Source organism: Carassius gibelio, chromosome B22 (genome assembly GCF_023724105.1).
Source record: "Carassius gibelio isolate Cgi1373 ecotype wild population from Czech Republic chromosome B22, carGib1.2-hapl.c, whole genome shotgun sequence".
Lineage (NCBI taxonomy): Eukaryota > Metazoa > Chordata > Actinopteri > Cypriniformes > Cyprinidae > Carassius > Carassius gibelio.
Genome location: NC_068417.1, coordinates 3,255,009 through 3,272,990, shown reverse-complemented (window position 1 = coordinate 3,272,990; position 17,982 = coordinate 3,255,009). Strand labels below are relative to the sequence as shown.

Below are 17,982 nucleotides of genomic sequence, written 5' to 3'. Positions count from 1 at the left end.
CTAAATGACACAAGACTTTGTACGGTTGTCAACACTTGATAGCTCTACAAATAGAAAACTAGATAAAAAAGTTTGTCAAGACAAACTTTAAGTTGGCTTGAGAAAGCCTGACCAGAAAGTTTGAAAAGTTTAAAATTTTTTAAACTTTTCACATTTTCAAACTTTCAAACGTTTAAAAATATTTATAAGTTTAAGAAGTTTAAAAAAGACAGTGATTTAACATAATGCTAGCATTACAAGCAAGTGACTACCATGTCATAAGCATGATTAGCAAAGTTGCTAGCATGATTAGCAAAGTGACTAGCATGTACTTAACATGATTAGCAAGGTATCTAGCATGTCTCTAGCATGTTTCTAGCATGATTAACATGTGACTAACATGTTGCTAGCATGATTAGCATGTTTCTAGCATGATTACCATGTGACTAGCCTTTTTCTAGCATGATTAGCATGTTGATAGCATGTCGCTAGCATAATTAAAAAGTGAATAGACATGTCGTTAACATGAATAGCATGTTGCTAACATGATTTTAGCATGATTACCATGTTTCTAGCATGACTAGCATGCAACTAGCATGTTGCTAGAATGTTTCTAGCATGATTAGCATGTTATTAGCATGTCACTAGCATGTTTCTAGCACGATTAGCATTTTGCTAGCATGTTGTTAACATGTTTCTAGCATGATTAACATGCGACTAGCATGTTGCTAGCATGTGGTTAGTAGCACATTGCACATTCTATAGTAGCACATTCTAGCATTAGTAGCACATTGCTAGCATGTCGCTAGCATTTTTCTAGCATGATTAGCATGTTGTTAGCATGTCACTAGCATGTTTCTAGCATGATTAGCATTTTGCTAGCATGTTGTTAACATGTTTCTAGCATGATTAACATGCGACTAGCATGTTGCTAGCATGTGGTTAGTAGCACATTGCACATTCTATAGTAGCACATTCTAGCATTAGTAGCACATTGCTAGCATGTTGCTAGCATGTTTCTAGCATGATTAGCATGTTGTTAGCATGTCACTAGCATGTTTCTAGCACGATTAGCATTTTGCTAGCATGTTGTTAACATGTTTCTAGCATGATTAACATGCGACTAGCATGTTGCTAGCATGTGGTTAGTAGCACATTGCACATTCTATAGTAGCACATTCTAGCATTAGTAGCACATTGCTAGCATGTCGCTAACATTTTTCTAGCATGATTAGCATGTTGTTAGCATGTTGCTAGCATGATTAGCATGTTGCTAGCATGTTTCTAGCATGACTAGCATGCGACTAGCATGTTGATAGCATGATTAGCATGTTGCTAGCATATCTCTAGCATGATAAGCATGTTGCTAGCATGTCACTAGCATGTCTTTAGCATGATTAACATGTTGCTACCATGTCGCTAGCATGTTTCTATCATGATTAGCATTCGACTAACATGTTGCTAGCATGATTTTACCATGATTAACATGTTGCTAGTATGTTTCTAGCATAAGCATGCGACTAACATGTTTCTAGCATGATTAGCATGTTGCTAGCATGTTTCTAGCATGTTGCTAGCATGTTTCTAGCATGACTAGCATGCGACTAGCATGGTGCTAGCATTATTTTACCATGATTAGCATGTTGCTAGCATGTTGCTAGTTTGATTAGCATGTTGCTAGCATGATTTTAGCATGATTAACATGTTGTTAACATGTTTCTAGCATGACTAGCATGCGACTAGCATGTTGCTAGCATGATTTTAGCATGATTAGCATGTTTCTAGCATGATTACCATGTGACTAGCCTTTTTCTAGCATGATTAGCATGTTGATAGCATGTCGCTAGCATAATTAAAAAGTGAATAGACATGTCGTTAACATGAATAGCATGTTGCTAACATGATTTTAGCATGATTACCATGTTTCTAGCATGACTAGCATGCAACTAGCATGTTGCTAGAATGTTTCTAGCATGATTAGCATGTTATTAGCATGTCACTAGCATGTTTCTAGCACGATTAGCATTTTGCTAGCATGTTGTTAACATGTTTCTAGCATGATTAACATGCGACTAGCATGTTGCTAGCATGTGGTTAGTAGCACATTGCACATTCTATAGTAGCACATTCTAGCATTAGTAGCACATTGCTAGCATGTCGCTAGCATTTTTCTAGCATGATTAGCATGTTGTTAGCATGTCACTAGCATGTTTCTAGCATGATTAGCATTTTGCTAGCATGTTGTTAACATGTTTCTAGCATGATTAACATGCGACTAGCATGTTGCTAGCATGTGGTTAGTAGCACATTGCACATTCTATAGTAGCACATTCTAGCATTAGTAGCACATTGCTAGCATGTTGCTAGCATGTTTCTAGCATGATTAGCATGTTGTTAGCATGTCACTAGCATGTTTCTAGCACGATTAGCATTTTGCTAGCATGTTGTTAACATGTTTCTAGCATGATTAACATGCGACTAGCATGTTGCTAGCATGTGGTTAGTAGCACATTGCACATTCTATAGTAGCACATTCTAGCATTAGTAGCACATTGCTAGCATGTCGCTAACATTTTTCTAGCATGATTAGCATGTTGTTAGCATGTTGCTAGCATGATTAGCATGTTGCTAGCATGTTTCTAGCATGACTAGCATGCGACTAGCATGTTGATAGCATGATTAGCATGTTGCTAGCATATCTCTAGCATGATAAGCATGTTGCTAGCATGTCACTAGCATGTCTTTAGCATTATTAACATGTTGCTACCATGTCGCTAGCATGTTTCTATCATGATTAGCATTCGACTAACATGTTGCTAGCATGATTTTACCATGATTAACATGTTGCTAGTATGTTTCTAGCATAAGCATGCGACTAACATGTTTCTAGCATGATTAGCATGTTGCTAGCATGTTTCTAGCATGTTGCTAGCATGTTTCTAGCATGACTAGCATGCGACTAGCATGGTGCTAGCATTATTTTACCATGATTAGCATGTTGCTAGCATGTTGCTAGTTTGATTAGCATGTTGCTAGCATGATTTTAGCATGATTAACATGTTGTTAACATGTTTCTAGCATGACTAGCATGCGACTAGCATGTTGCTAGCATGATTTTAGTATGATTAGCATTTGCTAGCATGTTTCTAGCATGATTACCATGTTGCTAGCATGTTTCTAGCATGACTAGCATGCGAGTAGCATGTTGCTAGCATGTTTCTAGCATAAGCATGTTGCTAGCATGACTAGCATGTTGCTAGCATGATTTTAGCATGATTAGCATATTATTAGGATAGATTAGATTAGTTTGAATGAGTTTAAATTGATTAGCATCAAAGCTTGATTGAGTCTAATGGGCTTGGGTCATCTGAACACCCTGTCAATTAAAGTCTATGGGATTTTTATGACTTTTTAATATTCATTTTTAAGAAAACCGTAACTCAAACCAGTCTGAAAAGATATAGCACACCAAGTCAGAACAGTATGAAGGTCTGACCCGAGTTTGGAGTATGTAGCTTTGAACGGTCTATGAGGAGTTAGTGTCCAAAAATTTTGCGGCCAGAAAAATTCAGTAAGTTGGCTTTTTCAAGCCAACTTAATAAGTTTAAATACAATATCAGTAAGTTTGCTTTCTCAAGCCAAATTAATTAAATAGGATTGATATCTGGTTGTGTGTTAGTGTGAAAAAAACATTAGAAGAACACCCAGCACATTTAATTTATTTTTATAAATATACAAAATATAATAAATTCTTAAATTAAGATCATTAAGAAAAAAACGGAATAACTTTTTTTTTTTAATACAACGAACAGCACATAAGAGTTCAACAAAACACTTTATACTCAATATCTCATGATGAATGTGTTCACATTATATTTGTGAAAGATCTTCATCTTAATGATTTGTTTGTAAGATGATCTCTCTTCCTCTGTTTGTCTCTTCCTAGTCTTCGTCAATGTGACATTACAAATGTTTCTTCTTTAACTCAGTCTTTGACAAACACAAAAGCTCTGCAGTTTCTAAAAGAGCTTGATCTGAGATGCAATATGATTGGAGACTCAAAGCAGAAGCTCATTGATGTGCTACGAGACTCAAACTGTAAACTGAGGTGAGTAAACTTCACTTTGTGATATTAAAGAGATTCATTTACCTCTGATATGTGAACAAATATATACTTTCAAATATTAGTGAAAAGAGTTTATCAAATGATCATCAAGCTTTATTTCAAAGGGTTTGTTTTAGAATGAAAATGTAAAGTTGATAAAAATGTTGAACACAAAGGAGGAAAGAGAAGAAAAGCAGACTGTCACAGCTTTCTACAGCAACAGCTGCTTTATTAATGAGATCAGTAATAGTGAATCATTAGAGTTTGAAATAGATTTGTTCAGATTGTAGGAAAACGCTGGTAAAATCAGAGCAGATTCAGCTTCAGCTCACAGTCGTCCGGCATCACATGATCAATGTCTCTGTCTCTTGTGTGTTTTTACTTTGACAAGCAACACGTCACATTACTTTACACTTACTTTCTGTAAGAGATAATGTAGCTCCAGCCGCTTGTTATCACAGAATAAACCCGACAGGGTGATCAGGACTTGTGTCCTCCTGAAGAGACTTATTCTGTGATAACATCTGGCTGCATCTGCATTATCACACTTATTATATGCTTTCTTGACACACAAGTGAAGAATTAGACACAATTTAGATTCAGCTAAACACTTCTGCTCAGTTAGCAACAACTTGAACAACAAGACACACTTTGAACAATGTCTCCTCAAGTCTACTATTAACAGGAATCTCCTGCGGTTTGGTTTGAGGGTAAATCCAGTCAGTAACTGAGGCACAAGCTAATAGCAGTTGTGTTTGAATGAAACGAGTGAGAGCGCGGTGCTGTGATACGAGAGAAGTCAAAGAAACGCCCGACTCAAATACCGTATGACTGTGTGTTATTCTGCTGCTAATGACACACACCTAATGAATAACACACCTCCGAATGTCACCACTGACCAATCAGAATCCAGTATTCCAGCGAGCTGTGCAATCATTTCACTTATTTACTGAGACCAACACAAAGCTGTTTGTCTCTAGTTTAAACATGTTTAACTAGTGACACATTTAACTGAAAGATTTGTGTTTTAAGAAAAAATCACATTTGTGTTTGTTCCTTGTCATTTATTATATTTGCTGTACACTCGTTAGTGTGTGTTTCTCTTTATATCGACTCAATAGAGACACAAACATATGAAGCATGAAACATATGATAGTAACTATTTTGTGTACTTTGATGATTTTATCTTCTGTTCTACCTTACAGTGTTGATGAAGATTAGCTTACAAGAATCTCTGATAGAGTTCAGTCACCAGAAGCTGATGAATGCTGTATCTCATAAAGTGAAGTGATCTTGAGAGGAGCAGTAAACATCAGCTGAAGATCCACAGAAGAGCTACACTACTGTGTCTATGAGGAGAAATAAATGTGTAAATGTGATCCATACAGGTGAAGAGACTCAGACTTTACAATCAAATAATGCAGCATGTGTGTTAGAAACATGATATTGAATGATTAATGTTGCTTTAGTATTCAAGCAGATGATCATTGTGTTTAATGTAAAGCTGGAACAGAGGAGGAAGAAGCTCAGATGAGTCTGTCTGGCTCTTCAGTTTAATAATATTTCTATTAAACTCATTCATAATGATTCAGATGTTTCAATTTTATTGTCAAGTGCAGCACTTAAATGTGTCAAAAGATATAAAGCAAATCTACAATGTGTGAAACTTAAAACATTTCCATGATACAAATATTCTACATCTACCGTGTCAGTATGAAATAAAGTATAAATGTGAGTTAGTAGTTAGCTCAAGGCAATATCAGCGCTGGTTCTGGAGCCGGAGAGCTCTTCAGCATCTGATTCGATCATCACTTCAGTCTTTTATAGACAGCAGGTGGATCCAGTGGTGGACAGTAAATCAGGGAATGTGACTCATCCCAGGACACGTCTGTTGTTGAAGTCACCTCCACCCAATTCATGACTCCTTCAGACTGATAAACTCTTTTGCTCTTTCAGTTGTTAATAAATTAAAATCCTTATACTGTGGACAGGTAAAATAATCCAATGGAGTATCAAGACATTCACTGTCTCTATCATCTTTCCCTGAATCCCTCTCTCTCTCACTCTGCACATCGAGTTTCTCTGCAATATGAAATAAGCACTTTCAATAATCTATATTAATTATGCAGCCATCGATTGTATATGTCCCCATGATCACAGTCCTCTACTGATGATCTTATGAATCATAAAGCACATATTTTTCTAGGAGTATTTTTCTAAGTTATAGTTTAAACTGTAGCTGAATGTTTGTGCTCTGACTCAAAAGCTGAAGTGTCTTGTTCAACAGCAGGATCACTTACAGCACTAGTGATAATGTTGCTTCCTTCATCACCTTCAAAATAAATTAATACACATTGTAGACTAGGCTACATATCGTAGGCTAGAAATGGAAAATCTGGTCAAGTTTGGCACTAAAAAATACCATATACCCATATGTAAAACAGAGTGCTAGTTTGAACTTCTATCATTATATATGCTTGTAATATGTTTTTGAGAATAGATTTTATCTATTTTAAATCGCTTTGGATGAAAGCGTCCATCTGTCAAATGATTACGTAAATATTATGGTGGAACAGTTTGACTTTTTCACAGTTCGGTTTGTTTCACGGTTTTAGAGTCACAGTATGTGCTATGTTTATGGAAAAACTGTACTTTAAAATATATATATATTATCATATTATTAAGAATAATAACTAACTAAATACAATACTCAGGGGTCAGCTACAGGTCACCAAAGATGACTGCTACAACACAAACTAACCCTAAGCTCAACAGAGCTTTCTCCACACACAACACAACCTGCCATGAGCCACAGCTGCAGAAACACACTGAAGCAGGCTTCGTCATCAAAGATCTGAATTCATCATTTAGGATTGGTATCATCTGAACCAGAACTGACCCATAGATGTCACCCGAGACCGAGGAGCCGATGTTAACTATGTTCATAAAGCGTTTAAAAAGAAGCACTTGCGTGTGATGATTGTTCAGGGCTGATCTGTGATCTACACGTAATGTCTGGCATGGACATACAGTAGTTTGATCTCATCATAACATAACCAAAACACACATGATGCAGCGATAAAAAGTCATTGTTGAGCACAGGTGACCCTCACAAGAAATGTACACCTAAAACATGTAATGTGAAATGATTATAAACCTGACATTAACCTCCTGACAGCTGTAACATGTGCATGTTCTCTTCAGCAGGGATCCAGACTGATCATTTCTGTGAGTGTATCGACTCATAAACTCTTCCATTTCTGTTACATTTGAGAAACAACAAACGGTAATGAAACGAAACGAAAGTGAAACTAAACTGCGCTGGGTTTATCAGCTCGGACCGAGCACACATCACAAGCTAAACAAAACTCTTCATGTTAGAGGAAATCACCCGACAGGACTTATGTTAGGTTGATCTAACGCCCTGAACTAAGAAGGGCTGTGTGCAAACAAAATGAAATGAGGTGAAAGACACACCTAATGAGACAGCAGAAACCACTGAAAATGATTGTAACCCCAGAAACAATACCTGCTATGTTAAAGCTGGGGCCTGGGTAAGTATTTATTTCAATGCTATGTTTAACTTTACCTGTCAAGTGTAATCTGTTTTCGTCTGTTTCAGCAGCAGTAAAGACTATAGAATCAAATACTGGTTTTACGAGGCTTTGTTCATATATTTAAATAACAAAATGACATTGGTAAAGCAATAAGAGAAAAATAAATGAACTGAAACAAACTTTTACAATGTCAAATCAAATCCTTTAAAAGAAGTAACAATGTGAAATAAATCAAACTTCTATTTTCACAAGTGTTAAACACACTTTAGGGAATTAAATTGGAAAATGTACAAATGTACAGCTCAATAACCAAACCTTACACTTTTAGATTTCCCCAATGAAATAATCACTAGATTCAGTAACAAAACTCAGTGAAGTGGGTCCACATTCAGGATCTCACTCACTCACACACCCTTCGTTGCAGGCCTGAGGTTTCTCCAAGAACACCCTGTTTTCTTCCACTAACATCAAACACAATTTCTCTCCTCTCTCCGCTCTTCTTCCTCATTCTCCCCTCTTCCCACGTGATACGTGAGCACGTAAAATAAGCCATTAAACATATAAATATATAACTATATGCATATACATGAAAACACTATAATGAAACAGTATAAAAATAAAATACACATTAGAAATGTAAATAAGCATATTAGGATCAAACCATAATGTAGCCTCTTTTTAGTCTCACCGGGCATTATCTCACTAAAACGATGGCAAAAAGCTATTTGTCTGAAAAATGCATTGCATTTACTGGAGACAATTGCAACACAAATTTTGGTGGAATCCGACATGATGAAGAGAGAAACAATGTGTTTGCAAATTTGTAGAGGTTTCTGCAGAACAAGACTGATTGGTGTGGGTTGAATAATTGTATTCATCAGGGGGCAGACACAATAGATGTTGACCTTGAGAATATCATGTTTAAAATCTAGCAGTACTTCCACATTTACACTGTGTGCACTGAGAACCTGAAGAGTATGTGATTTAGTTGACATTGAGTAAAGGAGGATGCTTTCTCACAGAAAGACAAGGTGGCTGTCATTGTTCCCAGGCATTGAGAGGATGCTACAGATGTTTCCAGCTTTAAAGACATTCTTACTCTCACTTTAAAAGCTATCCATAGTGATCAAGAAGGTTTTCGAGAATTACTTCAGTGAGATCTGAATCTGAATCTGGTTATATCTGGTCGTGGTAAACTGCTGTGTGATTTCAGGTTTGTCGTGTGTGTGTGGAAATTATATAAAATTACACTGAACAGTAAGTTTCCAGAAATATCCACATAGTCTGGTGTACACAGACATCTTCAGGAATGGGTGAAGTTTGATGGACACACTGTATAGAGCTGAGACACTGCTGGTTGTGGGGACTGGTGTCTGTCAGACCTTTCATGTGTTCATGAGCAGCAGTAAAGAACCAGGAGAGTCTCACAAAACAGCCTCAAAACAGTCTTCATATTACTGAACTCTAATATAGCTCGCCTTATTAGTTCTGAGAGACACTAGAGAATATAGCTGTGTCTGTTTTAGAAGTCACTGAACAACAAATGTTTCATTCATCTAATTAAAAATTGTAGGGTGATGTTAATATCTAACAAAATTTATTTGAGCCAATGAAAAATAAATAACATGTCCTAGACAATATTTTCTATGTCTATGAAAACTGTTTTATAAAACCTGGCACTAAGTATATTTTTCTTTTAGAAAAAATACAATTCATTTAAATTTTGCTTTTGATCCAAACAACAAATATATATATTTAATCTAAACAAAATGTCTTATTTTAGAAATGTATTGTTTTAGTTTTAAAAAATATTGTTTATGACAAGTTATTTATTTTTATTGGCTTAAATTAAAAAATATAGATGTGAATCATCACCCAAATTTTTGTTTTTAATTGGATGAATAAAACATTTGTCAGTGTTATTTCTAAGTTAAATCTATATCAGTTGTTTTATTTTTACAATTTGTTAAACTAGAAAATGATGGAAAAAAAGCAAACAAATAAGGGAACATTCATATTCATGCACTTTTCTGTTTTATTTTAATTTAATTCCAAATGTTAAAATTAAAAACACAAAAAAACATGATCTTTTTTTATCTGAAAACATTTCCTCTTAAAACATGAAAAATCTATTATTAAGAGTTTATCTCAGAATCAAATCAAACAGCATCAAAACTATATGGTTTTATTCCTCTCTGAGTTCACAATATGGCAGAACTGAATTTTAGGAGCTAACTCCTCTTTTCTGAGGTTCAGCATTATCTGCTGAATAAAATATAAAGTGCTTTTCAAAGAGGAGCAGGACATAAATCAGTGTTACAAATGGACCCAGAAGGCCTGAGATGGGTCAGTTCATCATTACAGAGTTTTCTTCAGATGATTCCCGCTCTAGATGTGTTAGATGTGGACTTGATCAACACTGAGGACTCTTACTGGAGTCTGTCCTGTCAGCTGCATCCTAACAGAGGAACAAACAGATCCATAAAGACATGATCAAGTCAGTTAGATAATGCTGTTGTCAGATACTCAAGCTCATATGCTGCGTTCACACTGTGTTGTAGCTGTCAGTAAAGTGATGCTCCTCAGAACAGCTCTCAGTTAACACACGTGACATACAGCTGATCTGGAGCTCTGCTGTGAGGAGACAGAAGTCTACAGTTTAGTGCAGAAACTCATTCATTGGATAAAGTGCTTGAAAAACGTTTTTCAGTGTATATCTGGCCTCTTATGGTTATCTTCATTTTCCCAATAACAATCCTGAACTCTTTAATCCAAATCTGACCTTTGTTTGGTTTCATCACATTTTCTCTGAGCACCATATCTTTTATAATATCATTAATACTCTGCTTCACAATGGGAAGGTACAGCCTAAATTTCTGCCATACTCATTGAATATCTGTCCATGTGAGAACAGATAAAAGGTAGATCTCTCTCATCTCTCACACTTTTTACAGTCTAATGATTGAGATTCGAGTCTCAAACAAGATCTTTCTTCTGTGTTCCTGGGGTTTCTCTTCATCAGATCCAGCAATGTCTCTGTATGCGTTGTCTTGAAAATAAATTTTATTATTATTATTATTATTATTATTATTTGTTGTGGATTCTTCTGAGATGGATATATATAGCACTTATCTTATCCACTTCTCTTTTGTTTTCTGATTCTGATGCAGGATTTTGAGGACAGTGGTTAAGACAGATTAGATATATCAAAATATTAGAGAATAAATTACATTGAGAGTAAATAAGACAGCTGTGATATTTCTCATTTAAACTTAAATTACATGAAAAAACAGTGTTATAAATGTTGAATAAGAGTACAGAAAGACTGTAAATAATGGAGAAGACTCTAAATTCATTAGTCTGTCTAATATTTCCTTAAATTTAGGATTTAAAATACATACATTATTACTAAATGTTTGATTGTAAAATGATATAAATGTTAATTTCAGCTGTAAATAAGAGGTAAAGTGCTGTTTTGTCTTTTTCAAATTTATAAGTTTATGAGTTACAGTCTCAGTTTTTCTCTTTTAATAGACATTAGATTCAAAACTATTTAAATTTTAAATGAGAAATTGTGAAAAGCACATATATCTACATTTCAGCGACCAGTAAAACTGAACAGAGATGATAAATTCAGAAAATAAGATGAAAATAACTGGGCATTTTCTATTTGTATGTAGAAACTGAAAGTTGATTATAATTAATTGAGTTCTGAACTAATTCAATGAATCATACATTTAATATATCTTAATTATTCATCATAACCTACAGAATAACTGAATGAAATCATTCAATATGAATTCATAGTCTATTGCTGTAATGAAAGAAATGTAATTATGTTTCTTCAAATAAAAACAGGACTGTATATGATTCTGTTATATAGCATATAATCATTATCTTTCAGATTGATATGTTTGTCTTGGATTATTTGATATGATTTGTCATTATTCATTAACCCTTCAGAGTAGTCAAATGTCTCAGAAGGAGGTGAATGGAGCAGATTGAGAGGGAGAATGTGAAGAAACAGCAGGTGGCGCTAGTGCACTGTTTTAGTTTGGGATCTGCTGTTAGAAAGAAGAAGAAGGAGAAAGCAGGTGTGTTTGTGCTTCACATTCCTGTCCAGTTGGTGGCGCTGATGCACGAGATCTGTTGTTAACTGGACTTTGATTTTCTCCAAGATGAAGTCGTGTCAGGTGACAAACATCAATCGTGAAGATCGCACAGGTGTTTAACAGCGATCACAAACCGGAAGTGTTGGAAAGACTTCTGGATTCTGTTCCTGCAGCACAAGATCGTCTGAACTACTGCAAGTAAGTCTGAATACTTTCACCATTACACTTATTTAGGAGAATGATGAACGCATTTCAGAGCTGGATGAAGCGGGATTTGTTCAGTTATAACTTATACCTGTCTGTCACCGAATAACAAACCACAGAGAAACAGAGAGATATTAATAAAACAAACCGATTAAAGACGTGTTATTTTTTACAAGTCTTTACAAATGTAGCAGTCAGAATAATTCTAAACGTGTTATTTTATTTCTCCTTCTTCCAGTTTAAGTCGCGAAACCGAAAGTATTCAAATCAAACCTGTTCTTCCGGATAGAGAGACGATAAACACGAGCAAAATTAATCTTTTTTTTTTTTTTTCTTAATGCTCCGATAGTAATGTGTATGTAAATAAAGAAGTGTGTTGTGAGTGATCTGAAGAGATTATTACATGGCAGTATATTTGTAGCATATTTTATTTGTATATTGATTGCTTGATAACTCAGAGATTCAGCACTAGTTATATTCTTCATCATTTGTTCCTCTGAACTCTCATGATCTTGATCTGATTGTCATGTCCAGGTCATGATGAGCATCTGATCGTCTTCAGAGACACAAAGATCTCAGTGTTGAGCTGTTCATCTGCAGTCTGTCAGAGAAGAGAGGAAAGATGAGTCTCTCACAGAAACAGAGGTAAGACTGAGTCTGTTTTCAGAGAATCATTTTAAACACTGCTGCACTTTCAGAGGTTTGCTATGTACGACCCAAAGGTTATCTTGTGTACAGCACGCTTTATGAAGCTGCAGTGCATTCTCTGCCAGCTTCCTGTGTACAACATCAGATACACACAGCTAAATACACTGTACATTAAATACAATAAACCACACCTATTACTGTATTTTATGTTGACACTTCAGGACTTAAAGTTGTTACAGTAAAGAAGAAAAATTATAACTTTGAGTTTGTATCTGAAAGGTTAGAGAGTTGCAAAATAAAAGCTTATCTCTGTAAAACATTCATCTCAGACTTGGACTCGGGGTCAAAAGGATACAGTAATAAACCTGTATAAACTAAGTGATAAACTTTTAAAATAGAGTCAGAACTGTGTAGCACTCACATTTCTGCTTTCTATTTTAGTCAAAAAAGAAAATGAAAAATAAACTCTCTAGAATGACTGCTATCTTTAAAACTCTGCAGATGTTTCTGTGAAGGACTAGAGAGAATGTGTGTCAATATAAAACACAGATGAAGCTCCTGTAGAAAAGTTTCTCTTCTCTCTTTGTGTCATTAGTGTAAGATCAGGATCACATGTGTCTGTGAAGAGTGACCAGTCAAAGGATGACGGACCAGACTTCAGTGAAGAAACAACACGAACCAAACGGTATTTGATCGGTTTCTTATTTTTCTTTAAACATAGACTGTCAGAACATGTGTCAGTGAATAATTATCAGAAAACTACTTGTTCATAAATTTATCATTTATTTTTATTTTTTCTAAAAATGCAGTATTTCATTTATTCTATTTACGATCAGGCTTCAGTATGAAACATTAGATCCAGATTTACAGTCTCACAGAAAACACAAGAATTTTACTGACAGTCTCCTGCAGATCTTCCAGGTAATAAAACACATTTTCAAGAATATTTAATTGTTATAATAAACATATGTAATAGAATAAGAGTGACAACTTTTATTTCTCATTTTTTTCTTAAGAACCCATAAAATAAGAATTAGAACCAATTTTTATTTGTATTTACAGCAAATTAATGTTTGTCTCACCTTGATTTTTGATGAATATTTTTAATTGAATAAATAAGTTTGACCAATTATAAATGATTTTTTTTTCTCTCATTCATTCTTCTCTGTCTTTGTAGGATCTTGAGAGCAAAATAATAAAATTTCTAAAGAAAGAACTGGAAAAGTTTAAGAAAATATTACAAAAAGAGAACTTGCAATACTTTGTGAAGGACTTTATTGAGAACAGATGCAGTATGAAAGAAGCAGCTCTTGATCTCACGCTCTACTTCCTGAGAGAGATGAAGCAAGATGAAGCTGCTGATACTCTAGAAGGTAAGAGACTCATAATCATCTGTAAGATTGTCGCCTATATATATGTAGCAGTGATGCGCGGGTCAATGTATTAATAACCCGCACCCGACTGACATTTTCAACTAACCCGACCGCAACTCAGACCGCAAAAAAAAGGAAAAGAAAATATTGTACCCGACCCGCTTCCTGACCCGCATTTTTTAAATGTAGTAAATGCTCATCATATCGTCATTGGGCCATAGACACAGGAACTAGGCAAAAAAAAAGAAAGAAAACTAAAAAAACAAACACACAAAAAATCCTTAATATATTCACTTTTCGTCAAGAATTATATAAAAAAAAAAAAAATCGTCAATAAGCACATAATTTGTTCTAAAATAGTCTAGTCTGGCTATGTCTATTGTGATGTTTCTGTTCCGCAGACAGTGAGGCTCTGGTTTGTTCCGATCAGAGCTTGTGAGCGGAGAGTGCATTTCTCCATATATTACGCTCCGCTCGCTCATTCCGTGGGGTCTCGCTCAACCCAGAATGGCCTGCTGGTTCCAAAATATGCAAGGAGACATTTAATTGTTTAGTAATAAACTGGTGTTTTCTGTGTCGATGAAGTTGACGATGCAGACTCGCCATGCCAGAGAGAAATGCACATTTCAAATGGATTGCATAATCAGAGAGTAGCCTATTTATTTTTGTTTAATATTTTCAGACAGAAAAAAAATGAAAATCTTTATCTTAATCTGATTTTCTACAAAAAAAAACCCATTATTGTTATTATTATTATTGTTATTATTATTATTATTAATAATGTTGAAAAGAGCTGAGAACATTTTTTCAGGTTTATTAGGGGGAATAAATTGAAAGAACAGCATTATTACATTTTTTACAGTTATCTATTTGTTACATTTATATTATTTACATCAAGCTTTTGAATGGTATAGTATTGTATATTGTTACTGAAACTTCATAATGTTTCACTTGATTATACATTTAGTCGAATTATAGTTTGGAAAAAGTATTTGGAAAAAGTCTAACTAGTAAAATGTTTACACGTTATGTGAAAACTAGTACAAGTATATAAATAAAAATAGACTTACTCATGTTTATGATCTCTGCTGAATAAAGAGCTTCGTTCTTTTTTCTGAGGAAATCCAAATCTCAAATCCTCTACCACATCATATCTTTTCGGGGCTAATTATGTCTTATTCCTCTCATCGCGAAGCAAACAGTAAAATAAAAGAACTTGAAGAACAGTCTGGCTGCTTTTTCTTCTGTGTGGGTGTATTCAAGCCGCGCGCTTCAGTTTAAATCTGAATAGCGCGTCTGGCGCGGGGGCGTGGTCACATTAGATATAATGAAGGGAGACATGAAAAACAGACATCGCATTGTTTTCATATGGATTACTTTATCACAGAATATCTGTTTTTGGCAGCACTTTTTTAGTTTAAAAGCAGACATGTCAAGCTTTCTATAGATATCTCTCTCATGTCTCTTCGTTGAGTATTCACGGAGTTACAGTTCATTTTAATGACTTGTTTGTAAATGAAGATCAGCGCAGACAAAGGCTGCAGACAGCACTCCTTGTTTGTTATCTTTATTTTATAAGTGCACAAAGTTCTGTTGTTATTATGTCTGTATTCAAAAAAAGTAGACCCTTTACAGATTCGATTGATGTATTGCTCTTATCTGTACGATTAAAACTGAAAGTGTAATTTAAGTTCTTTTCGGGGTTATCAGGAGAAAATGACTCATAACGCGTATACGCGTTAATCGACTCCATAGGGTTAAAAAGAGTTTTCTATAAAACAAAACTTAATGAAGTCGTCAAAATCATGTTTTACCAAAAACAGCGTCTTCACCTTTTCTCGTGCCGCTTCCACCTCTACCTGCAGACTGAGCTCGTGCTTCATCTTCACCAGTTATTCAGCCAATAAAGTATAGGCCTATGTATTTCAAAATTGTGTCTAGTACTATATTAATTAAAAAGGTTTAATTGGCACTTTTATTTCAAACGACCCGAATATCATTACAAATATTTTTGGATGACTCGTAACCGCAGGCACCCTCTCATGTTGGATCAACCCGCCCATCACTGATATGTAGAGAGAAAATGAGACTAAACAATATCTGTATTTGTTTCTGTTTAGATGAGCTGTTCTTCATTCATCAGCTAAAGTGTAGCCTAAAGAAGAAGTATCAATGTGTGTTTGAAGGAATTGCAAAGCAAGGAGACTCTACACTTCTGAAGAACATCTACACAGATCTCTATATCACTCAGGGTTGTAGTGAACAGGTCAATACTGAACATGAGGTGAGACAGATTGAAGTTGCTTCCAGACGTCATGAATCACAGGAGATACAGGTTGAGTGCAAACATTTGTTTGAAGCACCTGAACAAGACCAGCAGATCAGAACTGTACTGACAAAAGGAGTTGCTGGCATCGGAAAATCAGTCTCTGTGCAGAAGTTTGTTCTGGATTGGGCCGAAGGAAAAGAAAATCAAGATATCAGCTTCATATTTCCTCTTCCATTTAGAGAGATGAACTTAAAGGAGAAAGAAAAACTAAGTTTGATGGACCTTATTACTCAGTTTTTCCCAGAGACAGAAGGACTGAACCTTACAAGAAGAAATCAATTCAAAGTCTTGTTCATTCTTGATGGATTGGATGAATGTCGTCTTCCTGTAAACTTTAAGGATAATGAGACGTGGTCTGATGTTTCATCACCAGTCTCTCTGGATGTTCTCCTGACGAACCTCATCAAGGGAAATCTGCTTCCTTCTGCTCTCATCTGGATCACCAGCAGACCAGCAGCTGCCAGTAAGATTCCTCCTGACTGTATCGACCGGCTGACAGAGATACGAGGATTCAATGATGCACAAAAGGAGGAGTACTTCAGAAAAAGAGTCACGGATGAGAATCAGGCCAAAGAAATCATTGATCATGTTAAACAATCAAAGAGTCTCTTTATAATGTGCCACATCCCAGTCTTCTGCTGGATTTCAGCCACTGTTCTCCAGAACATTTTAGAGGAGAAAAGAAATAATGTTGTGAAAAACAATCAGGCTGATGATGTCTACAAAACACAGCAGGAGTCAAATAATGAAGACACTCCTAAGACTCTGACACAAATGTACACGCACTTCCTCAGATTTCAGATCCAGCAGAGCAGACGAAAGTATGATGGAGAACATACACCAGATGTTTCCTGGGATAAAGATGCCATCTTTTCACTGGGGAAACTGGCATTTGATCAGCTGGAAAGAAGCAATGTGATCTTCTATGACACAGATCTGGAAGCCTGTGGTATTGACGTCTATAAGGCATCAGTGTACTCAGGCATGTGTACCCAGATCTTTAAGGAGGAAACAGGGATCACTCTTGGTACCATGTACTGCTTCGTTCACTTGAGCATTCAAGAGTTTATTGCAGCCCTTTATGCACATCTGTTTCTAGACATTACCAAGAAATATGTGTTTGATCAAGACTCTACAGAACAGGAAAACAAAAGTAAAACCATGATTGATTTGCTCAAGACTGCAGTGGACAAGGCACTAGAGAGTGATAATGGACACCTGGATCTTTTTCTTCGCTTCCTCCTTGGTTTGTCACTCCAGTCCAATCAGAGACTCTTACAGGGTCTGTTGACACTGGAAAATAGAAATGAGCAGAGTAAAAAGGAAATAGTTCAGTACATCAAGCAGAAATTAGAGTCTAATCTGTCTCCAGAGAGATCCATCAATCTGTTCTACTGTCTGAATGAACTGAACGACCAAACTCTGGTGAAAGACATTCAGACCCACCTTAGCAAAGGAAGTCTCTCATCTGCTGATCTTTCACCTGCCCAGTGGTCTGCTTTGGTCTTTGTGTTGTTGACATCAGAGGAGGAGCTGGAGGAGTTTGAGCTTCAGAAATTCAAGAAATCAGACGAGTGTCTCATTAGATTATCAGCAGTCATCAAAACCTGCAAAAGAGCTCTGTAAGTTATTTAATATTTCTTGTCATGTTTTGTTCTCATCTTAAAATTACATG

The 17,982-nt window shown here is 35.6% G+C and overlaps 2 protein-coding genes across 2 annotated transcripts in view; both read left to right on the top strand.

Moving 5' to 3' along the window:
• LOC127987559 (uncharacterized) overlaps nt 1-17,982 on the top strand; it is a 1,718,354-nt gene that overhangs the window by 454,882 nt on the left and 1,245,490 nt on the right. The window lies entirely within an intron of this gene.
• LOC127987616 (NLR family CARD domain-containing protein 3-like) lies at nt 11,747-17,933 on the top strand. Its single transcript, XM_052589990.1, has 6 exons — nt 11,747-11,951; nt 12,492-12,602; nt 13,201-13,290; nt 13,442-13,526; nt 13,783-13,978; nt 16,099-17,933. Exons 2-6 carry the CDS (start codon nt 12,580-12,582, stop codon nt 17,931-17,933), a joined length of 2,229 nt encoding a protein of 742 aa, XP_052445950.1. The 5' UTR covers nt 11,747-11,951; nt 12,492-12,579.